General features: G+C 43.7%; 1 protein-coding gene across 3 annotated transcripts; it reads left to right on the plus strand.

The window, feature by feature from the left end:
* Positions 1-903: 903 nt before the first annotated feature.
* On the plus strand, positions 904-26,819 carry nfatc2a (nuclear factor of activated T cells 2a). Of its 3 annotated transcripts, none has more exons than XM_030119376.1 (10): positions 904-966; positions 3,006-3,942; positions 4,052-4,220; positions 7,835-8,037; positions 8,712-8,884; positions 10,288-10,428; positions 14,174-14,229; positions 14,333-14,465; positions 15,252-15,962; positions 24,371-26,819. In XM_030119376.1, the coding sequence occupies exons 1-10, from the start codon at positions 909-911 to the stop codon at positions 24,424-24,426; spliced, it is 2,637 nt and encodes an 878-aa protein (XP_029975236.1). In that variant the 5' UTR covers positions 904-908; the 3' UTR covers positions 24,427-26,819. The 3 variants fall into 3 exon arrangements, with proteins under 3 accessions (XP_029975236.1, XP_029975233.1, XP_029975234.1); XM_030119373.1 differs by lacking the exon at positions 904-966 and adding an exon at positions 2,065-2,473; XM_030119374.1 differs by lacking the exon at positions 904-966 and adding an exon at positions 2,065-2,473 and having other exon boundaries at positions 15,252-15,956.
* The last annotated feature ends 527 nt before the right edge of the window (positions 26,820-27,346 follow it).

Raw genomic sequence — 27,346 nt, forward strand, 5'->3', positions numbered from 1 at the left:
TCAGACTATGTATTGGCCTTGTTCAGCTCCTTTTTTTTCCGTCCAAGCAGCAGAAGATGCTGCAGATTTCCATTACGAAATGGAAATGAACGGTAACTTCTTCCCACAATGGAAACAAAGGAATTCTTTATATTCCGTGTTTAAATTTAGCCAGTGTGGTTAAATTTACTCCAAAGGAATAAATTTTTAGAAACCCGCCATCCTGCACATTTCCAAATCTCAGTGTTTGACAGAAGCCTCTCGAAAGTGTGTTAAGTAAATTTCATGTAGTGTATCAAACTTCAGAGCTGCTCCTCTCCTTTTTTTCCACCCTGCGCTCCATCCCTCTCTCTCCTACAGTGTCCTACAGTAATTTCTTCATCCCCACAATGAAGTTCTTGTGTGCTACTGTCTGAGAGAAGCCGCAGAAATGCCTTGGCGCAGGAGCCGGAGACGTCATGGATTCCTGAGTGTGGGGCTTTGCAGGAAAGCCCTGAGTCTCCGACATGGACCCGCTCCAGGTTTCCATGGCAAAGGCGCACAAACAGGAGGAAACACTGAGGGAATCCCGTTATTTTACAGCATTGGACCATTATAAACACCCAGAGCGGGGAAGGAAGCCGCTCTTGATACTCAAGTAATCCTTATAGAGCTCGAGGAAGAGGGACTTCATACCAGACCCGCTGCTGGAGCTGATGCGGCTGCATGTTTTGTGAACACAGATTTTTGCGCGCAGCTGCCGTGTCGGAGCTTCAACTTTCTGAACGCGATCACATACATTTTTTTTAAACGTTTCTACGCTTTCAGCATTTTAACTGAAGATCTTTTTCCCCCCTCTGCTATGGTTGTTAGAGGAGCTTAATTTTTATTTTTATTTTTTTTTTTACAACTTTTTCTTTTGTGTTTATTTCTTCACCTCTCTTCTCCAGATGTTCAGGGAGACTTGGAGGCTGGCACAGTACCACACCATGAGGTCGATGGATCAAGGTAGTGCTGAAGTGTTGTGATTATCTGGTAATCAACCCATTTGACTTTTAATAGATAGAGTAGCATTACGCAGGGATGTTTATTGACTGTTATGATCTCATGTCATGAATCGGTTGTCTGACTCTGGGGATCGATTCGGGGGTCTTGTTGATGTTTGGGTAGAAACACGCTGCGCTTCTGTGGGTCAGTGCGCGACGCGTGCCGTCAGATCACAGGGAGACATCGAGATGTTAGGCAGCAAAAACCGAAGCATTATATCAATGATTTGAGACTTTTTCTGAGTTGATCGGCTGACGAAATGTGGAGAAAGAAAAACGGCTGTTACTCTGTCAAGCTTTATGTGAAATTCAGGTGATGCCACGATTAAGAATTTTTTATCTGTTCAAGTTCCACGAGTTGGATGCTCCTGTAAAAAAAAATGATCAAAACATGCAAAGAATTATTTTCAGAATATTTGTAGAGAAAAATGCAAAGGAGAGGTTAATCTTATCCGAAATGGGACTCTGAACGATTAAAAAAAAACCTCATCGCCATTCCTGCTATGAAGTTGTGATTTGTATCTGGACCATCAACGAGTATAAATAAACAAAATTGAAGTTGAGTGCGGAGTGTTATGGCTGACAGAAGTGGGGAAGTGGATGTAAAGTGCTGGGAACGCCCCGGTCCGTGTCGTGCGTCGTGCGTAAAACTGGGGATACCCCTCCGGAGAAGCCGTGCCTTTTCACTGACAGTCAAATAAATCAACAAGTAAAACCGGGTCTCCAAAACGGTCAATCTAAAATAAAAGACTGCGTAACAACGTCATGAAATAGATGAAATAAGTGTTTCCGTCCACGCTTTACGCGCAAACCTAAAAGGATGTCATGTCGCTCCAGCCCGGGTTTACTGGACAGCTGTTCCTGTCGGCAGACAGCACCCCGCTGTGTCACTACAACCTGTCAGACACCCGGGGGCAGCACCAGGCTGCGCGCTGTCACAACACTGCCCCGTTTGATCGGCCGCAACTTAACGCATCCCTCCTGCGCCTTCGCCTTTTCTTTTCTTTTTTTTTCTTTTTTTTTTTTTTGGGCTGTTTGACGCACCGGCGCAGGAGGGAGGGGGGGCGTGAACGCAGCGCGGCGTTGAACCCGAAAAACTCCGCATTCAGGGTGTAAATAGACCCGCCTTCGTCTGAAAATAACCGCGGCGAGCTGCAAACAGGAAACGTGCGCGTCTCGCCTCCTGCAGCTCCCCCACCACCACCACCACCACCCCCACCCCCCCGATGCACCAGCAGGTTCTCCAAATCCACACCAGCGCCGCAAAGTCCGCACAGCCGCGTCTCCGTCGCTTCGCCCCGACCCAGAGGAGTCCCGCAGGGAAAAATTAAGACAGATGACCTCCTTTTACGACGAGAAAGACTTGGAGGAAGAGCTCAGTCAAGTCAACTGCCCCGATGAGGATTTGGAGTTTGAGTACTTGTTTGAATATGAGCCGCCGGGCAGTGACTTTGCGGGCGCAGATCAAGGTTTGGAAACACGCGTTAACTCCATCCTTCACGGCTTAGATCAGACTGTAAAGTTTATCCATGCGAGTTCAAACGGAAAACCGGGAAGTAATGTTTACAATTCTGACATGTAGCCACGTGAGACAATATGTTTCGATGACTTATTCTCTTCCAGCTCAAACATGGACACTTTAAAGGAGAGATGCTTTTTTTTTTCTTTTTTTTTTTTTTATATTTTTGCCTCCAAGTGACTGTTTTTGTGAGTCACTCAAGACATTATCAATAAACACCACGTGTCACATTTAAATATAAAAATATTATTTCTCTAAAATATGGCGGCATCCTCTGCACCTGCTGTCCGATGATAGACTGCAGTAATGTGAAATAAAATCCCCTGAATGTGACCAGATGAATTGGACATAAGTTGGGAAGAAACTGAGATAAATGTAGAAGTTACCAAATGAAGATGAAAAGAGAATCATCATGAACATAGTAGCAGCTGAACAGTGTAGTATGTTTTGTGTTGTAACTTGTGACCTCTTCCTTTCTACAGATGACCCCAGCCTTGCGCCTCACAAAGTCCTCAGTCCTGAGTCGGAGCAGGCCTTCCCTCTGGAGGAGGCCTCGCCGTACGGCATCAAGTCCTGCAGTCCCCCCTACAGCGAGCACACCGCCGAGGTTCTGTCCGGATATGAGAATCCGGAGGCCCGGAATTACGTGGATGGTTCCCGGCCCGCGGGCCTGGCCCTGAGCCCCCGCATCGAGATCACCCCCTCCCGCGAGCACTACAGCCACGTCCGGGACTCCCTGCAGAGCCAGCACCTGAACATCAGCCCGCGGCCCACCCTCACCGTGCCGGGCCACGACGGCCTGGCCTACCGCGAGCCGCAGTGCCTGAGCCCCGCCAGCAGCAACTCCTCCACCAGCTGGCACTCGGAGAACTACTCCCCCTGGGCGTCCCCCTGCGTGTCGCCCAGCAGCGGCCAGAACGCCGGAGACCTGTGCCCCCGCCTGCAGGGCATCCACACTGGCTCGCCGCGCACCTCCCCGGGCACCTCCCCGCGCACCAGCCTAGGCGAGGACGGCTGCCTGGGACCCCGCTCGCCCTCCCCCAGGCCCGGCTCCCGCTCCGCCTCCCCGCAGGGGAAGCGCACCTACGACATGTACCGGAATCCGGGGCTGCTCCCGGGGCACCGCTCCCGCAGCCCCTCCCCCAACGGCGCCCACGAAAATCACAGCATAGGCGCCCACTATCCGCACGCCGGCCTCCCCGACGGCATGAACGGCTTTGGCGCGGTGGGCCAGCCGGGCCTGGTGCCCACCAAAATAGTCAAGACGTCCAACCAGGTCTACACTCTGTACCCAGAGAACCACGCCGACGGGAACTACCTGGTGTCCTGTGAGCAGGACCTGAAGGCCAAACCCGCCGCAGAGCCTTTCTTCGTCATCCCTCCGATCTGGCCCAAACCTCTGGTTTCCAGCATCTGCAGGTGAGTCTGCAGGAAAAGCAAAGCCTCGCAGACCCTCGTCGTCCATGACTGCCTCCATCCTAACTTTGAAATGTTTTCACTCATGTCCGTGTCTTTTCCTGTCCTGAAGCATCCCCGTGGCGTCTCTCCCCCCGCTGGAGTGGCCGGTCCCTTGTCGCGCCGACCAGTACGAGCTCCGCATCGAGGTTCAGCCCAAACCGCATCACAGGGCTCACTATGAGACGGAGGGCAGCCGAGGAGCCGTCAAGGCCCCCACGGGGGGGCATCCAGTGGTGCAGGTAGCGGTTTATCCCTCACAGACGATCATAAATCTAAGGCTGAGTCTGCTGCGCGAGCCTCAGGCAGGCCTGATGGGAGGCCTGCATGTAATGGTATTTCCTACTCATTATGCGCTCTGCGGTGGTGTTGTTGTTGCCCAGGGCAGGCGGCATGAAAATCACCCTGCTTCTGTCTCTCGGAGCGCTCTGCCGCGGTTCCTGTTTCTCACTTTCTCAAACAAACTGCGGCAGCCAGTCCAGCTGAAACTCATAGATAGCTTCAGTTTAGGGCTATTCTGTTCGATCTTCACACTTTAGAAGCGAAAGACAAACAATAGGAGAGTGAATGACAGAATTCAAGCACGGAAGGCTTCAATCTAGTGTTTCAAATAGAAACACTGGCTCTATCTCTCATTTATCATTCATCCAAATGTTTGCTAGATGAAATGAAAAAAAGCCTCTAGTCTGAGGTGGAAAATAAAGTATTTGTAGCTTAATAAGTAGATTTCGTCAGGTGTCTGTACTTTACTGCGCTCTGTTATCTCTTAATGCAGCTTTTTCCTGACAGAAACAGTCAATCATGCCCAGGCTGCGGAAAATTTATGTTGATAAAATTACCTTAATAGAGTTTGAATAATGTAACAACATGTATTTTGGAAAGACTTAAAGACTTTTGCAAGCCCATTGCATGGCAGCCACACACCATCTGTGGATGGATCTGCAAAACATGCCTGACTCTTTGCAGACAGAGTATTTCACTAATTAGAAGAATTTGGGTGAAATTAGACTTAAGAGGAAAAACAAGTTTGCGAACTCCACCTGGACTCTCAGAAGTGGACTTTAGGACTGTTCTTGAAATTCTTTTCCAGCCACACCCTTTAAACAAGCATCAGAAAGCGTGCCCTATGAACTGGCTGAACAGCATGTAGTAAAATGGTTGAATTACTGATTAGTCAGATTCTTCGTTTGTTGGAGAACAGATTGCTGAAAATACAAGAACACAGCAACTTATCAAAATCATGCAACATTCAGACAAAGAAATGTAGAAATCCTGAGTTGAATCCAGTTTGCTTTGCAGCCCTCTGGAAAAAAAAAAAGAATCCAATGGTCCACCTCTGATCTCTGCAGTCTCAGGACAGCTTTTAAAAGCTGGACTCATGGACTCGTGTCGGGAAACAATATGCATATGTGCGCTGCGTTTTAACCACACGGACGGATCTGAGGTTATGCTGACTTCCTACTACATGCTGGCTGTGTGGGTCTGGTATTAGGAAGCTGACTTACAATGCTGAAGCAGTCGGCCTTGTTAAAATAGCATCTGTGGTTAAAATAACTGCGCTCACAACTTCTCTCACTCCTCTAACGTGGAATTCAAATATTGAAGTCAGCTGATGTCCAAAGACCGTTTTAACTTCCGTCTCTGAACGTCGCCGTGGCAACGGCTCAACGCTGTTTTTTGTTGGTGACTGCAGAGACTCTGGAAATAAAGCTTCCCTCTGCTGCTTTTCCGTTTTCTGGCCACGCCGCCTCACCCTGAGGTCAGCTCTGCCTGATCTGATGGTCAGGCCTGGCTGGCCACGGCTGCACTCCCTCACCTCCTCTTTCCTCTGCTCTGCTCCTCGTCCGCTCCCGTCTTTTTCCCTCCGTCCTTCTCTCCTGCACCCTCCACTTTACTTTTCCTACGCCGCTCTCTGTCATGACTCACTGCTCCTGCCTGCGCCATGACAACCGGCCGGCCGCTCTCATGGCTCGCTCAGTGTTTGCTGTCAGCTTCCTCTGTGTCACCCTGTGTGAGTTTGTGTGTGTGTGTATGTATGTTTGTTTGTGTGTGTGTGTGTGTGTGTCACCTGCCTTGGATGTGGAGGGGGGGGGGGGGGGCTCACTCATGTTGCCATAGTTTCTGCTCACACTCGGCAGCTGCTGCTGCAAAGTCTGACTGTCACAACAAGCTGATGTTATCGGGCCTGCGATAACAGGAATGAGGCAAAGCGAGTCGAGCTCACTTCAGCAACCAGACGCTCACGATTAACCCTTTCATCATTGGCGCTGGCGATCACTGAAAACATGTAGAGCGGGAGCTTTGATAGACAGCTCCAGGCTTTCAGGTCTGACACAACTTCCACACATTAGTGGTGCTGTGACGACTGGATTTTCCCCGTTGTTGGATTAAAGATCACGTTCATTGCATTTGTTAAACTTATTATTGTTTCTTCAGGCTTTAGTTTTTTCTGTTCAGATTTTTTTAGCCTTCTAAGCCTAATATAGTTAATATTTCGTATCTTATTTATTGTTTCTTTACTTTAACTAATGTTTCTGGTCTTAATTAACCTTTTCTTTCTTGATTTGAATTGACTTCAACTTTCTCAGGGGAAAATCGGAAACTTAGGTTGCCTGCACTTAATGTTTTATTAACTTTTTTTTTTTACTTTGATCAATGTTTTTTTAACTTACCTTCATGTTTTTCAATTTTAGTTTTCTTTACTTTTTTAAGTTGTTAATGTCGATTAGCTTCACTGAACTTTACTTCGCTTCTGTTAACATGTTTTCTTTTCCTAAATATTTTCCTAAATGAAACATTTTAGCTCCAAATACTTGAAAACAGCTCTCACTTAATTTTTAAATCTTGTCTTGTATTTATTGATGTTGTTTGAATATTTTGTGTTTTTAATTATAATTTTTTTTGTCTTTTATTGTTTTAATTCTCCTCTGTATTATGTTTATGTTGCTGTCAAGCACTTCAAATGGAGTTTCTGAAATATTCTCCACAAATTGAGTTATCTTGTCTTGAATCTATTAACTTTATATGCTGCACGCCAAAATGAAGAGGGAAAACCTTCAAATTTGCCCTGAAAGAACTCAGACTTTGAGCAGACCTGCAGTTTCTCAGCTGGCTCCTTATATTTGGTGGATGAAAGTCGCCTCTGCATTTTCACTTCTACTCTGGGGACCGAGAGCAAGTCTGAGAAGTCTTCGTGTTACAGAAAATCAGACCCGTGGCTTTCATAATTTCTCAATAAAAACAGAGAAACCAAACAGTTTCAGCTTGGCACTGACATGCGAAGTTACCTGTCAGGTTTGTTCCTTTACTGAGAATCCGGTTCGTGGTTCTGTTCTGTGATAAAGGTTATGCGCCACATCGTCTGCACAAAAACTGCATTTAGATGCAACTTGACACTTTTGTGGTTTTTGCAGGTTTCCTTAAGAGGGAGTCACAGGTTCAATGCAGCATCTCCTCGCTCTTGCGCTACACAGCTTCGCTCATGAACCCACTTTAGATTTCTACAGCAGGACATTAAGTGACGTCTTGTGCCGAACATCTCAGGATTCCCATTTTATAGCTTCAGTCTGGAAAGAACAAGCGCAAGGCTGCAGGATTCAAGCTCTCTGCTGGCTCCCGTTCAAGGCTGCAGAGGGAAGGCTCATGCTGGCGCACGTGGTTCTGACACTGATTGACCTCTGGAGGGAACATCTGGAAATGCAGAGTTAGAACTAGAGGGGCAGTGTCACATGACTGCAGTGTTTCCTCCGTGCTTGTATCTCTGTTTAATCGCTTCTTACCGGAAGTTTCACTGAAAAGGAAAAAAGTCATGACTGGAGGTTTTTCTCTTTTTTTTTTTTATTGCTTGTGTTTGCAGTTACATGGCTACCGAGGCAAAGAGCCACTTGGCCTGCAGATTTTCATTGGCACTGCGGACGAGCGCATCCTCAAGCCTCACGCTTTCTACCAAGTCCACCGCATCACTGGCAAGACGGTCACCACCACCAGCTACGAGAAGATGATCAATGGCACCAAAGTCCTGGAGATCCCCCTGGAGCCAAAGAACAACATGAAAGCAATGTAAGAAGAGCAGTGCAGTCTGTTGGCGAAGTGCTTTTGATTACTTTCATCACAAGAAAATGTCTGAATATACTCAAGACATGCCTGAAGTCATCAGTCAGGACATTAACTGGTTACCATTAAAATCAATAACTGTCAATAGTTGGACACAAATCCATCCATCTTCTGTTCGGCTTTATCAACGTAGAGACTGATTTACTGGAATGTTTCAAAGTGGACTAGTTGCATGCTCACACAAATCCATTCAGCTTTCAGTTTATGTTATTTTGAGGCTCAACTTAGAATACAAACACAAATCAGATTGAATCAAATGAGAGTTTTGTGGGTTTTAGGCCCAGTTTACATGAATGATCGGCTGGAAACAGCATCGTTTTCATACTCTTTTGCTTTGCTTAAAGTGATTGAAGAGAGCACTGAACCCCCAAGCACTAAATGAAGGTGTCAGAGAAGTTGGGTGATCAATTGAACATATAGATAGGTAACATGGAGTGACAGCAGAGACTCAGAAAAGTTTAAACGGCCCCATAAGTGGAACAACACAGGGAATGTTATGATAAAGTTCACACATAAAAGTCATTAGGGGTCCAACTGGAGAAATGCCTCCCAGCATAATAGTAATCCAAGCATCTTCCATGATCTTCCAGGTTTGCTTACATTTTATCTTCTCCTCCCAGAATCGACTGTGCTGGGATCCTGAAGCTGAGGAATGCCGATATCGAGCTCAGAAAAGGCGAGACGGACGTCGGCCGGAAGAACACCCGAGTTCGCCTTGTGTTCCGCGTGCACATACCACAGCCCGGAGGACAGCACGTCTCGCTCCAGGCGGCCTCGCATCCCATCGAGTGCTGTAAGCAGCTGCACACAAGATCCTTTCACGACCTGATTTTTGGTGCTATTTCAACACATCTTTAAAAAAAAAAATGTCCAAAATTCAAACAATGTGGGTTTTATGTATTCCCCATTGCCCTGAATTTAACAGTTCTCAAAACTTCATACAAAATAAATGCCATGAAAAAGGAATCCACATTTTAATGAGTTTGGAGCTCGGCTGATAGTCCAGACCGCTGTGAATAAAGAAGTCTTTATGCAGCCGGGGCTTCCCTCCAGTAGGTGGGCGCTGCACGTTTCAGTGTCTCTGTACCTGTTTGTACGTGCACAGTGGTAACGTCTGTGTTTGGCTACATCGGCGCATGTGTACACAGTGTTTTTAAAACACCCGGTGTAATCAAAACTCAAATAAAAAGAGCCTTTATGAAACATTCGATCAGCGTGTGGCATACTGCAGTGCTGCCGGGGTAACACACTGCGATTGTATCTGATAATATCTGACCATATTCTCAGATATTTTGGTGTCTGTTGAGATCGACTTTGACTTGCAGTTTTTCTCTTTGTGCTGTTCATCCATCCATCTAAATTGTTGTCCTGTTTGTTTGCTCGTTGTGGAGCGAGTGGATTGAGTCCTGAACACACATGCACAAAATAAAATGTGATAACATTGAGTGCCACAACAAAGAAATCTAGAAAAAAAAGAGAAACGCAATATGTGTGACTGATGTGTCAAAATGTCAAAGCCGTGGGACAAACAAAGGTGTTCCTGTCATTTGTCTCCTTCCTGTATGCAGCAGTATAGATGAGCGCTGCTTCTCTTCATGCCTCTGATGAGTTGTGATTTGACCTATTTAGATGTCACTTATCAAAATCGAAAACAACTGTTGTGATGACTGAATGACTCACTGTCGTTTCTTTATTATAAAGCACTGTCACTTCTTGGTAATGAGTCCCACGTTTCTGTCATTTCCAGACTCAGTGGTTACAGGTTTTCTCAGTCTAATTTTGGATGATTTTGGTAATTGATTCATCGATAGATAGCATTATTTGTGGTTTATATCATCAGTTGGCTCATGAAATGCAATGCTGCTTTGAGTGACGTTGCGATTGGAATTGAGCACGGTAGAGAAAGACAGCAGCTCTGCAGCCGTCCAAACTTTTTCTCATACAAGAAGCACGCTAAAACTTGAATTACATTAATTTTTACTGACCTTTTGCATGTATGAAACAGTGATTATAACTTTCTGAAGTGTTATTCCTGACACTGGAAAGTCTTTCTTGTCTTTTTCAACCAACAGTCCATAAATTTTATTTGACACTGACATAAAAGAGAGAACAATAGCATATTGACACTGTGGATGAAGTGACCCCTGCTTCCAGACAGTAAAACGTAGCACACCACCCCTCTGTGTGTCTCTGCAGCCCAGCGCTCAGCCCATGAGCTTCCCATGGTGGAGAAGCAGGACATGGACAGCTGCTCGGTTCTGGGTGGCCAGCAGATGATCCTGACCGGGCAGAACTTCAGCTCCGACTCCAAAGTCATCTTTATGGAGAAAACCCAGGGTGAGTGACTTTCCCATCTCTCACAGAAGAGGAATTTGTCGTTTTCGGGATTGTCTGAATCTGTAAAACCTTTATGATCTGTGAGCTCTGATAGGATACAGTTTTAACCACACAGTTACTTTGCCTGTTCTCCCTATTGAGTCATTACTCATCTGTGCATCGCTGCTGGACCTGCTTTTCATCCCCTCTTGTCGTGTAGATAGATCAGCTATTTGCATGAGCCAAAGGATAACACTGTGTCTCACTTCCTTTTGCCCTTTTCCTTTCACTGTTTTCATTCATGTCCCATCACTCAAATGGACCCTTTGTTATGTGATGAGGTGTTGCCTGGAAGTTTGTTTTTTCTGCATTTATCAATATTACAGTTTGTCTCCCTAAGAGTCATCTAAATGGAACAAAACTGTGTTCGTCTGCGTTCTCATATTATTATAAAATACATTTTCCACTTTCCTTTTTTATGAGTTATTAAGTAACTGAGATGATTTGAATCCAATCCTCACTCTCTCTCTTCAGCCCGCTGTCTGTCTGCTTGTCTCTGTGTTATGTCACCCACCTGATTTAGTGCGGCATTCCAGTTGTCTCAGAATGAAATCACTTTCTTGGAAAAATCCAGCAGAACATTTCAAGTTAGGAAATGCTGTGCACATGTCCAAGAGAGCTGTCTTTCTTATTTATACCCAGACAGAGCTTGCGAGACATTTCATTCAGTTGTTCAAACGATCCAGGTCCTGATTTAAGACACAGTCTGAAAGTTGTCTGAAAGCAACAAACAATTCTGAGTTCCAACAAACAAATGGAACACTCTATAAAGCTTTGTTTATACGAAGGTTATCGGCGAGAAACTGTTTGGTCGTCCTGTTTTCTGTTCAGTCAAGTGCAGGCGGCGACTGTGAAAATGCTGTAGTTGGCATGCCTGGCCACTAGGTGGTGCGTTGATGTATTGCAGTCACATCTGCGCAAAAAAAAAAAACAGTACGATGTAAACATTCAACCTCGTATAGACTGTCTTACTTCATCATTGCGATCCTTTCAGGATCTGATGTTTGTACGCAAAATAAAGCAGAAATATACTATGTTTCACCTCTTAAGATGGAGATGTTTGAAAAAAAGATGTAGTCTGGAAGCCTGTTTGAGGGAAACATAAGTTTGTGCCAAAATGCGTTGAAAATGTAACGTTTTTACTTGAAGTAGTGTAATTTGGACCAAACAAGAGTAAATCTGATGTGAGCTCGGTTCTGTGCATTTCTCACCCGTTTGCCTGTCGCTGCTGCTCAAAGGTTCACTGGGGTTGTTGGTTGAGGATAAATACTTGTACTTTGTCCGATATTGTGACTCACTGGCTCCACTGCAGAGTGTGGAGTTCCTTGCTTTTTTTTTTTTTTTTTTTTTTTTTAATACAGGCACACAGCCTACCTCAAGTAAAAGTTGGACCTGGAGGCCCCTTTCTTTTTTTATATGTGGGGTTCCCTGCCGCTGTGTTACGACACACCGCAGTAATGGATAGTGAGACAGAGACGGAAAAAGAAATCTCGCAAAGAGGGGTTGCCGTTGTTTTGGAGAGTTTCTGCATGACACAAAGTTCTGGACCAGCGAGGCTGTGAAATCCCTCTGAATGAGAGACAGCTGCCTCTGGCTGGATCTCCCCTGACTCTTGAGCTTTGGATGGAGGAGAGCTGCGAGGAGGGAAGGAAAGCTTCCCCGGCCGAGCCAAGATGCTCCCTCGTCCAGCTCCCCTTCGCCTCCTTATTTTTCCGCCTCCACACGCAATTATCTGCAGAGGGAAAACAAGACGGGGGTATCCCTTAGTGTAGAATTGCAACAAACGCAAACAAACGCAGCTGCCAAGAAAGGGGCAGCCATCACGTTTGTGCAGTTGAAGTGGAGAAAGTTGATCATAAATTAAAATTAAGAAGAAAAAGAAAAGCTGGCAGCGTGTGTGGAATCCCCCTTTCTTCCTGCTGACTCATTCCAGCCATGTGTTTTCAATCTGACAGAGGGTTTCCCACCTCCAGTAACACTCAAACAGAGCGGCACATGTCCCGTCATGTGTCGGGGCATGTGGAGTTTGCATCGACAGTCCGCATTTTTGTTTTTCAACTTTTGCACCTAAGCAACAGCTCCGGACCATGAAGTGTGATGTAACACGGAGCAGCGCTGAAAACCTGCACTTCTCATCACGTCCCAGCTGATGCTGCGCTCCCGCCATCTGCTTTAGCTCCGTCAGCACCGGAGAGCAGACAGCTCTGTCTGTGCGATCAATGAACGACTGTATGGTATCTGAGGTGAACCTACGGGTGGCCTGTAACTTTAGTTTTTTCTTCTCTGTAGTGAAAGAGGAAGTGGTTTCAGAAAGGATCTACACACACGCGGTCTACTGTAACTCGCTGCCTTTGTGTATGTGAGGTGCTTCAAGTGTACAAAGAAGGAGAAGCATTAAAAGTTAAGTTTCGTTTAATTTATAATGGAACAATTGCAAATTCGTGCATTCAAATAAAATATAAGAAAATGAGTAAGAGTCTCAAATGAGAAAACAGAGGTGACAGTTGAAAAACTGTTTTTTGACACTTACATCCCTGAAAATGTCACTGATGGGAACTTGCCTGCATACTTCCCCTCACTTTTACCCCAGATGATTTCAATATGAAGACTGAAAACTCTGAAAACAGAGAAATTACGATTTATGATCATGTATTAGGACTTCAACAAAATGATGAAGACAAAATTCACCCGGTGTGTCACAAACTAGTTGCATAACTTCTGAGCAGTGTAAAAAACTCAGGTCAAAGAATCGAAATATTTTGAAAATTAGTTTTAATAATAGAGGGTCGCCACCACCAAAACCAGAACTTGTTTAAAGTTAGGTTTTTGTTAAAAAGAAGGGTTTAGGAAACAACTGTGATCAATGACAGCAAATAATCAATATGTTGTTGACTGGTGAAGGTAAGAACATTAGGTTTGAGTAACTGTTGAGTGCATTCACACATTGCCTTATCTGAAATCTGAGCCAGTGGCTGCACGTGGATGTTGAAATGAAGTGGGCCCAATACGAAACCTTGAGGAACACCACCTGTAATTTAGTAAGGGGATCTCCAGAGTGGATTCTATGCCCTGATTTCGCCCTTCCCCCTGCTTCTCTCCGTGTCCTCTTTCACTGTCCATCCAGTCTTCTCTGAGGATATCTTCTCTTCCGGTCTGTTAGCTCCATCTCCATCACCCTTTGTCCATTATATTAACTATCTCTCCTCAGCACGCTGGATATCTTCATCTCTACCCTGATCAACTTTCATAACCTTTCATAACATCCACATTTCTTCTTACTAATGCAAATGTCATTATGTCTGCTTTTTAACACACAACCAGTGTGTGTCTTCAAAGACATTTACGCTCCATTGTTTTGAGTATTACATTATATGGTGTAGCAGTCTATAAATATGCCAAAAACCTGGGTGGAAATTCTTCAATATTTGATGTATAGAGAGTAAAGAGACATGCTGCATTAAGGGGTGTCCCAGAAATGTGAACCTACAGCAGCTGAGCTCAGAAATGATCCAGGGTGGTCAGACTCTGAGCAAACAAAAAGAACAGGCAATTTCTCTCATGGTTTGCATTCACCATTTTCCAAATGTGCAGGTTGAGCCCCGCTGAGTGCATCTTGAAACGATCAGCCTCGCTTACTTTGCAGATTTAACCACTACAGTGTCGAGGGTTCACGCTTTTTCACTTCTCTTTTTTCGCTGCTTTCTAGACGGGCAGCAGATCTGGGAAATGGAAGCGACGGTGGACAAAGATAAGAGTCAGCCCGTACGTATTACAGTCACAACGTTCTTTAAATACTCCTCACCAGACCTGTGGAACACAGCAAACACACTGCGGCCTCAGTACATAACGCAGCTCTGCCTTCCAGAGCATGCTGTTCGTGGAGGTGCCGTCCTACAGAGACACGTCCGTCTGCCACTCGGTGAAAGTGAACTTCTACGTCATCAATGGCAAGAGGAAGCGCAGCCAGCCTCAGCACTTCACCTACACACCCCTGGCATGTAAGGACACGGATCAGGCTGGGTCTGCTTTCACTCAGCTGTTAAAAAAACAATCGTCTTTCCATTTGTAACAGGATCCCAGAGACACAACTGAAATTCGGAAGAAAAACAAAATTGCTGAGTATTTACCAAAGTACTTTATTTTAGTTGAGTAGATTTGTCTTAGTCTTTCTCTTCCTCCAGTGTTTCCTTCCTGGTTTTAGGAACATTTGCTAAAAACAACTTTGTCCAAGTTTGACTGCTTAAGCTTCATATTATTAGCAAATAAACCAATTTCAGAGAAATTAGATTTGAATGGATCTTTTACTGAACTTAAGAACATTATTGTAACATCACTCTTCAAAAAATAGCTTGGAATAATGGGGTTGAATTAGGATTACAAATGCTTTACATACTTCAGCTATAACTTTTATTTGTTCATTTTCAGGAAATGGAGGTATGGAGATGTCAAGCCACACTACCATACCAAATAAAAATGTTGATTTTGTAATGTATGTACAGAACTGTACAGCTTTTGGCAGAGTTTGTTTAAAGCAAAACACTACTGTAAATGAAATTAACTTTACGTTTGGAATCATCAGCCTTTTTCAGACCTTTCCACAGTAGTGTATATTGTTCAATACATTAAACAGTGTCATTTTCACTCTCTAGTAAATCTCTTTCATGATTTGATCCGTGAAGGAGAATAACTCTGATTCCAGCCAAACATGACTGCCCTCTGAAGATAGGATTTTAAAAACATTTTCTGAAGTTGCTTTCCATTTATCATTTACTTCGTCATTGCAGCTTCTTCCATAAAGACGGAGCCTCTGGATGAGTATGAAGCGGAGCACATGGGCTTCGCCATGCCTCAGATCTTGGGTTTGTCCCCTCATTCCTACTACCATACCCCACGCGGCACCCTCCACCCAGACAACGGCCTGGCCCCCGGCATGGCGTCCTGCCAGCGTCTCAGCTCCAGCCTGCCCAACCAGGACACACGTTTCCAGCAGCAGAGTCCGGCCATCGTCTACTCGCGTGCGGGGAAAGGCTTCGCCGGCCCCGGCCTCTGGCAGACCGGAGCGATGGTTCCCGACCCCCACCGGTCCGTGCTGGTCCACACGGGGTCCCCCGCTCAGCCCATGGGTCCCGTCGGCGCCGGCCCGCACCCCTCCATCATCCAGTTCTCCCCCACCAACCACCACCTGGTCCGGGCAGGAGACCCCCAAGCCCTCGCCGCGTCGCAGCCGGACAGCCAGCAGGTCATCTACTGCGACAGCTACTCCCCGCAGGCGGCGGCCGCCCATTCGCCCACCCCCCCGCAGGCTCCCATCGCGGTGAGCCACCCGCAGCAGCACTATCCCACTGTGATCCAGCAGCAGCCGTACGTGCAGAAGGGGCAGCAGAAAGGTCGCGCCCCGCCCGGTTCGGGCCAGATGGAGGCCTCGGGGGACGGGCCCAGGCGAGTCACCGTCAAAGAGGAGAACCTGGACCAGGCCTACCTAGATGATGGTGAGTGTAAGTTAATGCTTTTCTACTCCGTGTGTGTGTATGTGTGTGTGGGAGAGCTGGCTGTGTCACTCTCAGTGTGAGTCTTTATCTGTGAAGTGTATTGATGTGGAAAAAGAAAGCAGGCAGGCGAAGTGATGGATACACTGGGTTCCCTTTTGTGAAAGAAATAGATAAGACTTCCAAACAGAGATACGTCTTTTCCACAGAACAATTCAAGGATATTTACAGTATCTGCGCCATCTCCTTTTTTTTCTCACATATCTTGATCCAATCTATGTGCTATAGTATCCTCCTGGACAAAGCCAACAGGACGAACTCGCACTGTTCAAACAATCCTTGCCAGGAGGTGTAGTTAAGTTCCATTCAAGGTGGAAATAACAAGGATCGTGAGTCATATGTTTATACTTATGCTTGTCAACCCTATTACCCTCCGACAGAATTAATGTCAGGCCACATCCAGCAGCGGGCACGGGGTTGTGGCTCTCGCTTGTTTTAGAGTTAAAGGTTCTGCAAACTGCACTGTGTTTCACCCTTTAACGTTTCTTCACATTTCTTCAACAAAGTGAGACGATAGTCAGCATTAAGATCAACCGGCGACAGTGCATGACACTTTCCTTTTACATTTCTCGTAATCGCATAAACGCAGCTGTGTTTCGCCCATTTGCTCGTTGGCAGAGCAGCTTTTCCTCCAAGTCGGTAAACCAGATTGAAACATTTATCTTGACAATGTGAAAATAGGAAAAAAAAAACTTGCCCTGTGCACATAAATCTAGTGGAAGTGACAGCATAATGTGGGTTATTTTTTTCTGCAAGTGAAACGTGATGTAGTAGTACAGTAGTGTTCAGTAGAAGCTGGAAGAATTGTAGAGGTCTCTACAGAGATCTTTACTCATGCAAATGGTTTTATTGGGATGTTCCTTTCTTGTATAGGCTTTATGCTTTTATTGTTTTTCCTCTGTCTTATATTTTATATATATGATATACTTATCATACAGCACAGTGAATACACTGATGTTTTGAACATCTCTGATTGACCGAATACAGCGGAAAATGTTACATTTGGAGTCAAAGTCAAAATTCCAAAATTGTGGATTCTGTGGAACTTTGATGAGTTTTACCCCATTTAGAGAGTAACAACACCATCGGTGTTGGTGATAAAATGTAGGAAAGTAATGAGTTCTTGTCAAACTACTGCTGTTCTCAGTAATGCTCTCGTAATGGATCGGCTATTGCAGCTCACAGATTACTGAAGTTTCTTTGAGCTTGTGCGCTTGGGTGTACATTAAAAGAGTTGCAGAGCTGCTGTCTCTCTGTCGCACTCACTAAGCTAACGTTAGCTTTTGCTCAGACTCCAAATATTATAGTAATCTCTTGCTTATGGGATGAGTTGCACTTCATTAAACCTGAAACAATCTATTTTCATTTCAGATATTAACTTATCTTTGTAAAGATTTGTCTGGCTCCTTCTTTGTGATTATAGAATTAGTGGAGAAGCTACAATTGCTGCAGTTTCTTTCAGTTTGTTAGGTTTGTTGAGCATGGAAGCAGATGTCGAGCTGTAGAGCTGCTGTCTCTCTATCCGTTCTGCACACAGAATCGATAATTTAATTGAATGACTCTTTATTGGAGTAGTTCATCATTAATCATGAATCAACACAATCCTTCGATGTAACCTCAGCTAAACCCACAAGAGGTTAATGTCACAGCTAATTGAAGGACACAGCAGACAGATAATTCAAGAGTTTATTTAATAAGTAACTTACTGAGTAGCTAGTAACTATAATGAAGTGGTAAACATTTTCTATATTATAAATGACCTTTGACTGATTTTAATGTCGGTATTTCATTGAACTCCTTCTCCTTGCAATGTTTTCACAATAAAATTATCCTTTTTATTAACTATGTGAGATTAAAAACCAGTTTTATTGCTGCCATGCCCCCCCCATGTATTAAAGCCAGAGTGAGAGGGAGAAAAAAGTGTCACTCTCCTGACCGCCTGGACATGTTGACACTGTTATGAAGTGAAAAACAACTTCTGTGGCAACCATTGTCAAACACTGGAACGTGCTGCCTGGGAGAACTGGGGAAAGCCTCTTTGTTTGTTATAGTTGGCCGGGACTTCTCCTTGGCCTCATGCCCCTCGATTCTGTGGGGGAGCCCACCAGAGGATTAGCTTTTTTTCCGACCACGACATTCTGCCAATCTGGCACAAGAAATTCCTATTTGCAGCTGCTGTCCTCCAGAAATCCAGCCTGATCCCTGTAAGATAGCAGAGGGTGGAGGGTGGTGTGCAGGAAAAGGAAAGGAGCTGTGTGCATATGTGCGTGTGTGTTTGTGTGTGTGTGTGTGTGTGTGGTTCAATGGAAAAAATGAAACGAAGAAAAAAAGGCCAGCAATGGAATTTATGTTTTTTGGATTGAACTAGCAGGGTTTCCCTCCCCAGTAAACAGCAACAGGGCTGTGACCCGCTGAATTAACAAGGACTTAGAGAAACAGTCAAACCGAGGCCTTCTTTGATCCTCCCAGAATCAAAAGGTGATGACAGACCGTCTTTTTCCCCCTAATGTGCTTTTGATTTACTTTTAATCTTTTAATCCAGAAAGAAACTGCACCAGAATACTAATCTAAAAAAAAGGAAAATACTTAGCGGTCAGACTTTAGCATCGTGTCTGAGAGCTTGTCATATCCAATTAACTTCCTGAAGCCTTCAACTGAGGTACTTTTGAACTTCTTTTGCAAGTTTACTGTCATGGTCAGCAGCGTTTTCAAGTGAAAATAGTAAATTTCCGAAAATGACTTGCAGAATGCAAAGTTTTGATGAGGCCGTGATCTTCATCTCTGTGTACATATCGAAATCTCAACTCCTCTGAAATATGCAGGATGATGCACAGATGCGCATAACAGTTTTGGTAAATAGCTTTTCTATACATGTGCTGCGAATAGATTAACAATAAACAGTGCCGGAGACTTTCTGCTGATGGGCCTTTTGACTGCTACAGTGAAAATGCAAAACGTTGTCATCTGAATGGAAAACCTTTCTGACATTTTTAATGTTAAGTTAGCCTGAGTGTTGCTCGTACCGAAAGGCTCTGAAAGTTCTGGTTTTGTGAGAAGATCTCTGAAAATTCACACCTTGTTTGAAACTGCAGTTGGCTCTGCAGCGCCGACTAGTGGTGGGCCGGTGTGTGTTTCAGCAACCATGTATGAAGATAATACACAAAATGACGTTGAATCGTTTAGCTGTGTTCAACGATTAAATGATGATAATTGTGTGCCACTGAATGTAACACCTTTATTTATAATGCGTCAAAAGCGTTTGTTGGTTAATGTAAACCTAGTGTCGCTGCTGCCAACAAGTGATAATCTGCCTACTCACATCCCCTTTGCTGCTTTAATGTGAAAAAAGAAGGGACTTCCCAATACCGAACACATTTAGAGGGGGTTGAAAAAACAAGTGAGACAAGACAAAAAAAAAAATCCCTGCCTGACTGAAAGGTGCTCGAGCGTGATGCAAACCGCAGAACAGTCGTTTGAGTCGGGACGACTGAACATATCTGTGATCCAAGTGAGACCGTCAACATTACTCATCAGGACGTGTGTCGCTGTTTGTAGTTATTCTTAAGAAGAAAAGAAGGTGATGCCACATCCTGGCAGCATCACAGGGTTGCGGTTGATAACTGTCACGTCTCTGGGGACTCTCAACTTTTGTGACAAGTGTTAAGTGAAAGTTGGTACCAAAACTGCTCCCACACACAGGCTTTGTGTGTCAAGCACTCCTACATGTTCCCATGCCTCCCACTGTCGGTCGTCTCGTTCTTGCTTGTATTTATTTACATTCATTACATCTCCTCAGATGAAGAAAACGATGCCTGTCGGAGCACGCCTTAACATTTAGACCACAAAGGGTGAAGCATGTGTGGTGTAGCTCTCTGCATGCCTCATATACAAGGGCTGGAACTGGCGGGTTTAGAGGGTGTGGAATAAAGCCCGGAGGCAGTGGAGCAGGTGAATTTGTTCCAGCAGGTCGGGATCAGAGCGGGAAAGATAAAGCACACAGCAGCGGCCTGGTGGACACGCATTAGTCTCAGCTCACTTCCATCCCATTTGAAAGGCTTCGTCAAATACACGGCGGCGCGGAGCGCACGCGGCATGTCCGTTTGACCACTCGCTTGATTTTTCGTTTCTCACTGTGGAGAAAAAAAAGATCCTGTAAATGCAGCTTACGAGACAGTGGCATAAAGAAACCACAGCGTGAACCAAAGTCAAACTGCATGTGACACGAGTTTTATCTTCGTCTGTCCATTATTGTCAAAACATCAGTCTAAAACCTGGTGGTGATGGTGATGGATTTGTCTTGTTCTGGTTCTTTGAACCATTCAGGGCAGCGTTTTCAATTCCTCATGTCTGAGTTAGATTATGAACAATAAGATTATTCTATTCTATTCCATTTTAAAAATACCAACAAAAATGTGACACATGTCAGATGATAAGGCTGATTTCCTAAAATATTTGTGATAAAGTTTACACTCACCCACTGTCGTAAAAGTTTGATAACTGGAGGCTTTGTTAAAATGTGGCTGCTGAAGCCTCACTTTAAAACCAAGGAATTGAAGAGGATCATTTACTGAATGAAAGAACACTAATGAATAGATTTTGAGGACAGACATGTGCACATTCTCCTCCTGAGAATATTAAACTGTAAAACAGTGAGAGTGCCTGTCTGCATGTGTGCGTGCGCCTTCTCCAGAGAAAGGCTAACGATGCCTTTAAAATCGTATTGTAAATCGGCATTAAATACTTTTTGACTCCATCTCAGATCTTTCATTTTCCCATTTTTACTGTAGTGAAGAAGCAAAGAAGTCCAGTCGTATTGCTTTTACTGCTTTTACCGATGTCTTTATGTACATAAGTATTTAATCAAATTTGACTGAATCCCCTTTGGAAAAGTATTTCTCTGCATTTACTGCATCCTATTTGCCAACTGTAGTAAAAAGTAAAAAAAAAAGTTTAAGTTATCTTGGCTTCTTTTGTCTGTTCTCTCTCTTGTTTCTTCTTCTTTGCAGCTTTGTGCTCTCATCACACGAGCTTCACCTAAATTGATCCAGCCGTATTGCGAGACACGAACACACTCCTAAACACAATCACACGCATTGTGTGTACATGCAAATACCCGCAGGCGCACAAATGCACACATTCCAGCTCACGGCAGGCATGTGCAGCAACTGAGTCAGCTACTGTACGGCAGCGTCTCTCTCCCTCTCTCTCTCTCTCCAGTTAGTAAACACCGTGGCTCGTTGGTACAGCGGCGCTCGGCATCCACACACTCACCTATTGAACAAACTAGGCCGAGTGTTCCCCGCGCCTCCCTCAGAAAGCCGCTCCGTGCCAACCCTTCATCAGGATCAGTAAAGCTCCCACTGTATGCCGGCCCTCTGCGGCGCTCCTGCTGCTGCTCTGAGTCGGTTTTATCCTCAGGAAAAAAAAATCCTGTGGCACCGCTGGGGGAGATGAAAGTCTCTTTAAGGCATTGGGTGTCAGAGGGAATTCCTAAACACGCTAAAATAAACAGGGACGCTGATGTTGTGACGACAGCGCAGCGCCCGGGCCGGCCGCTCCCGCAGTTTGGGAGCTCTCATGTTCTGCCCCGGCTATAAACTGTGCTCAGTGTTGAGCTGCTGCTTTCACATCTGTGAATAATCAGATGGACAGAGCCAAACAGAGATCAGCTTGTTGGATTGAAGACCATTTTTCATCCGATCGCTTAATTAGATTGCAAACAGTGAAGTAAATCTGTGTATTTAATCTTTTTGACTTGGGATAATATTTTGTATTCCAGTCCAAACTGATTTCTAGGATCTTAGTTCCAGCTCGCAGCTGGACTCAAGCCAGAATTGAAATTTATTAAAAAAAAAAAGAAAGAAAAAAAAAAAGAAAGCCACCACCTTGCAACAATTTTTTCTTTTTTCAGCTGGTTTTGTGGCGCTGTGTGTTCTTTCCCTCACAGTATGCCATCTGCGCAGACATGTGGGTTTGATGGTGTCTGATTGGATTTAGAGTCTCTGTGGCTTTTAATAGCTGCACCCCTCACCTTACCACTGTGTGAATCAAGGCCCAGATAGAGCACACACAAAGTTCAAGCGCCTCTAAAATTAAACCGCCGCAGCTCGAGTTTAAAGTTCAGGACTTAAGATAACAAATTAACATCTAACATTAAGTATGATAAAATACACAGTATGCATATAATTATACACTAAAGTGATAAACTACATATTGGGGATGAAGCATTCATGATCTGTAAGTTCTATATCTATATTAATGCACAAATACTATGTAAGTCCTTATAACTGATAAGAGATGTATTTATTTGAAACTGCAGCATTAGCTTAAATATAGACGGCTTAGAAAAACACTAAAGCTCATATTCTTATCTCGGCACTTCAGGAACAAAGTATAGCCCGTTGCCATGGTGACCGAGATCACAGACACTGCGCTCTCTGTAATGGATTGGTTGCGGGGAAAAAGCTGTATTGGCCCACTTTGAAATACTTATATTACTCATCGGGCCTAATGAGTTCCCCCAGGCGCAGTGGAAGCAGTGGCACCAGCCTATAATGTCTCAAAGTACACACACACACACACACACACACACACACACACACACACACACACACACACACACACACACACACACACACACACACACACACACACACACACACACACACACACACACACACACACACCACACACACACACACACAGACAGTACAGTAGCGTCTCAGACTGGAGCTCTGCATGCGTTGGGAGATGCATGCGGGTCATTCCTTTGGGTTTGTACCTGAGACAGAACACAGTGGCACTACGGCGGAGACGCAGGTGGTCACTCGTCACGGCTCTACTTTCCCACGTTACGCCGCGTCGCATTAAAAAAAAAAAGAGAGAGAGAAATGTGCAGCGTGAAAAGAAGCAACAGCAAAACCCCGAGGACTTCATCCTGCTGCAGTAAACTGTTAGAGTTTTACTGTGAGTTTTTACGAGGGACTGATGTATTGCAGTCTGGGGTGAAACATGATGCTTTCAAAGAGAAATGTTTCAGTGTTTTGTACATTAAAATATACGCAAGATATTATAATGTAAGTGACTCGGCAGACTGGCAGGCTCACTCCTGTCAGGCCAGACTTCTGTAGTGGTGCTCGGTGTATTCAAACACAATATTACAGGAAGCGAGAAGGATCTGGTTCAACGAAAGTGATCCTGCGAGTCGTGGCTGAGTGAAACAAAACCTGCCAGTACAGAGTGGCAGCAAAAGAGCATAATTCTTACGAATGAAGAGCTCATTTGCTACCATCAGAGGTGGAGGTGAAGATAGAGAGACTGATCTTGTTTACATTCAGATTAAAAATCAGATCATGACTCGACTTTTGGAGAAGTCAGAAGACAGAATGTGGTTTGAAGCAGCAAAAAGTGGACAAAGAGCCACTTGGAGAGTAAAGAGGAGGCAGATATTATATTAAGTGGAATGAAAACCAGGATGTTCAACAAGACGAGACCAGATGTTTTGAAAATAGCTGGAGGAGGTTGAGTCTTACGTACTCCAAACGAAATCCTATGATGGACTGAAACATCCGGACAAGGCTTTTTTTTTCCATTATCGCATTTCTGCATCTAAACATGCCAAATTGGATTATTTCAGTTATCTGATTTCTTCCAGTCATCTCATTTGTGGCAGCTCAGCAGATAATAAACCATGAACGACGTGAAAAAAAAAAAAGAAATAATAGACTAAAAACCACTGAGCATTTGGGAATTTTGGAGCTCTGTTCCTTTATTCACAAAACCATCAAGATTTCAAAACACCATCTGTCAGAAAATACAGAAGTTGAGCTTGATTTGGTTATTTAACCATCGTGAGCATGGCTCCTCAGAATATGTGAATATTGATTGGATCCAGACAGAAAACACAGTAATCCGTTGTTTTGGTTTGTTTTGTGAAAGCTCATGACTGCGTCGGCTTCGTGTTGAAGGTTGATCGTGTTTTGCACCTCCAGGTTGACGTGGGCAGAAAATTAAATCCAGCCTTTGATTTTATTTTCAGGGCACGGTTTGCGTTCCCCCCACACTTTGTGCTCCTATTTTTAGAAGTATGACTTGATGAAAGTTTCCATTTCACGCTCCCTTCCTCCTCCTGTTGATCTGTGTGTGCACACACACACTCCTCATCAGCTGAGCAACACCAGCTACTGATTTCTACCTCTAGAGGTCACCGAACATCAATGCAGTTTGTGCAGTAATGTCAGCTGAGCAGCGTTTCAAACTGTATTTCAGGAGTTCAGTCCGTCTGTATGTTGTCTGAGAGATGTGAAATCATTTGATCCTCTCAATGTCTGAAATCTGTGTTTTTATTTGCTTCACAGTGAACGAAATCATCAGGAAGGATCTGACGGGCGTTCAGGCCAGAGGGCAGACATAGAGGAGGAAACGACAGCACACACACACACACACACACACACACTCACAGTCTTCAACCTGCCGGTGAGGTGACTCATTTCCATCGATAATCAGAACTCCTCTTCCTCATTGAACGATCGGCTCCTGGATCCCGTGTTTGCTTTGGATGCTTTCCTGCAATAAACTTTCGGCAAACAGAAGGACTCATTCGACCCGTCTGCCGCCAATGCCCGCTTAACCACGAGTGAAGCCTCAGAAACGGGCAGATGTGCCTTATCTCTGTTATTATATTATAAAAGAAAGAATCAAACAGGAAATTGTAAAAAGGAACAACTCAATTAGCCAGGCAGTGAATTCACACCTGTTTCTCTGATGACAGTGGACGGCCTTTCATAGCAGGGGTGTAAACAGAAACAGGTTGAAACACTTATCTCACTGGGCTGCAACACGGAAGAGACAAAGATGTGAGAAAATAGGAAAATTAGCGACAGTTTTTCACCATTTTCAATCATGCTCAACAGTCGCTCGACGTTTGCATGAAACTCAGTGGACGCTCACATGACATTTGCCTATTATTCACACAGCATTCACAAAACAAACACGAGATACTCTCAGAACATGAGCCGGACACTCACACAACCTTCGCACGGCGTCCACTTGATGTGCTCACAATTCCTGCACGACATTCACAATAGACTCACAACAAGACAGATGCACAGCACTCACTTGATTTCACGTTTCACAAAAGTTGACAACATTTTTGCTCAAAATTCACCTGGAATTTGGCATGTAGTGTGAATGTACTAAACTGAACAACATCAGCAGCAGCTGCGTTTTTTTTTTTCTTCCCACAATTCTCAGAACTCTATTGAGTGAGATATTTTGGAAACGTGTTGCAGCCCAGTGAGATACGGACTTTCTGTGAAACTCACGTTATACTCAGAATGTTTTTGTCAATCATCTCACAGCAAACGGCCTTTGTTTTGACCGAAGTGAAGCACGCGCTGCCTTAAGCATATCCAAATAAACTGTTGTGCCGCCTCCTAGTATGCACTGTGTTCAACAACTCGGGAGGTCAACATTATTACTTTTTATATGACGTTGAATTCATGTGAATAATGTATCATTTCATATAAATATATATTCTCAAACATATAGTCAGGTGCCAGAAAGCCTTCACAGAGGTCTGTGATGTTACATTGAAAGCACTATTGTACATTTCCCAAGTGATTTCTGCACAAGTTGAACTTTTTCATCTCAACGTTGCAGTGACGATGCCTTTCCAAAAAAGTTGGGATGATATGTAACATAATAAATGTGTTTTCAAATGAGCCAATTTTTTTTTTTTGTTTTCATTGAAAAATAAAGCAGCCTGACATGTTGTTTATGCTCTATGAGTCTAGGATTTTCTAATCTTGATTTTATTTACATATCACAAATTACACAAACTTTTTTTTTTGCACCCTGGGATTTTAAAAATGTATTTGAAGTCTGACTCCTGGGAGCTGAAGTGTGAGAATTTTGATTTAAAGATGGTCTTTTTTACCTTTGTAAATCAAATCTGTCTTTTTTTTTTAATTTACATGGATTGATATAACTTCTAAAGTCTTGAATCTAGATTACCGAAGCTTTAACTGTGTGCACTGTTGTGTGCGGCTGCATTTTTGAAGATCTGCACGTGATGACAATCAACTTACCAAAGGCTGCCTTTGCAGAAATCTTCACGCTTGCAGAAATTAAGAGCATATTTTCTGTTTTCTGTAGCTGCCATCATAATGTAAGCACAATAGTAGTACACAGTGATATACTATTAAGGCTCGCTTTGGTGAGAAAAGCACTATATTTTCATAAAATGATGAGTGAATTGATCTGCAATAAAAAAAAAAAAAAAATGAAGTGCCAGGAAATAAAAATTTGTAAAACATCTTATATTTTGTATTTGATTTTTTTATTTTTTTGAGCCAGTACAGCAGAAGTACATTTGCCCTTCTTGAATGTAAACTGTATTAACTGAACCCGCCCATTCTTTGTATGAATATCACAAAATGTCAAAGTTTTTAAAGTACGAGCAGTTTGTTTTTTCGTCGTACGCCGTTTTTCTTGTAAAATACACAATTTTAAAGTCATTATTTTATCCTTAATCTGTTTCAGTGCTTCTTTTTTTAAGGAAACTATCGTACACTTACCCTTTGTCAGTTTATATTCTTGTTCGTGTTTTTGTTATATTACCATTTTTTGCAAACTGTTAAGGAATCTTAGGTCATTAATACTGTCTTATTTTATTTTTATTTTTCTGTGTTGATAGTTGTCATGTATATGTTACATTTTGAGTCTTTGTGCCTCTTTTAAAAAAAATCTCCGTCCATGCTATTTTTGTATCCTCAAAGAAGCAATAAATAATAACCATGAACATTATTATCAAGAGTGTACCTCTTTTATCATTTCATCAGTATCTTGCAATCATTTGAACAGTAACTATAACATATTATGTCTGCACTGAAATTATGCACGCTTCCAAGTGGGAATGTCATTAGGAGATATCAGTCAATAGTTGTACACGTCTCCTGATGGCACGGGGTTGATGCTGTTTTTAAACTGTATCTTTAGATGTCAAATCCTGGAATTAAATGTTCGCAATCATTCGTGGGCGCAAAGTTTATGGTCCTGATGCTAAGAGAAGGAAATACTTAAGTAATTTTGAATTGGTTCCATATTTTAGGATACTCGTATTTTAAGACTCAATGAGGCACAATACATATCAAATTATATATTAAAATTCAAAGTTGTAAACATCTAAAGTCGTTCATTTGCTTCATTTGCAAGATCAATTTAGAATGAGACCTGTAACAATTTATAAACTGAAAAAAATAAACTCAATATTTTTTCAAACTGCCGTGGCATTAAGGAATAAACAATCAGAACTAGATTGTTAAATCTTTGAT

This window comes from Salarias fasciatus, chromosome 20 (genome assembly GCF_902148845.1).
Source record: "Salarias fasciatus chromosome 20, fSalaFa1.1, whole genome shotgun sequence".
Taxonomy (NCBI): domain Eukaryota; kingdom Metazoa; phylum Chordata; class Actinopteri; order Blenniiformes; family Blenniidae; genus Salarias; species Salarias fasciatus.

Bases quoted from the DNA above. Each gene is read 5' to 3' on its own strand.
- nfatc2a (XM_030119373.1), top strand. From the start codon at position 2,341: ATGACCTCCTTTTACGACGAGAAAGACTTGGAGGAAGAGCTCAGTCAA. The intron at 10,429-14,173 runs GTGAGTGACTTT...GCTGCTTTCTAG, and splicing joins CTTTATGGAGAAAACCCAGG to ACGGGCAGCAGATCTGGGAA. The intron at 14,466-15,251 runs GTAAGGACACGG...TCGTCATTGCAG, and splicing joins CACCTACACACCCCTGGCAT to CTTCTTCCATAAAGACGGAG.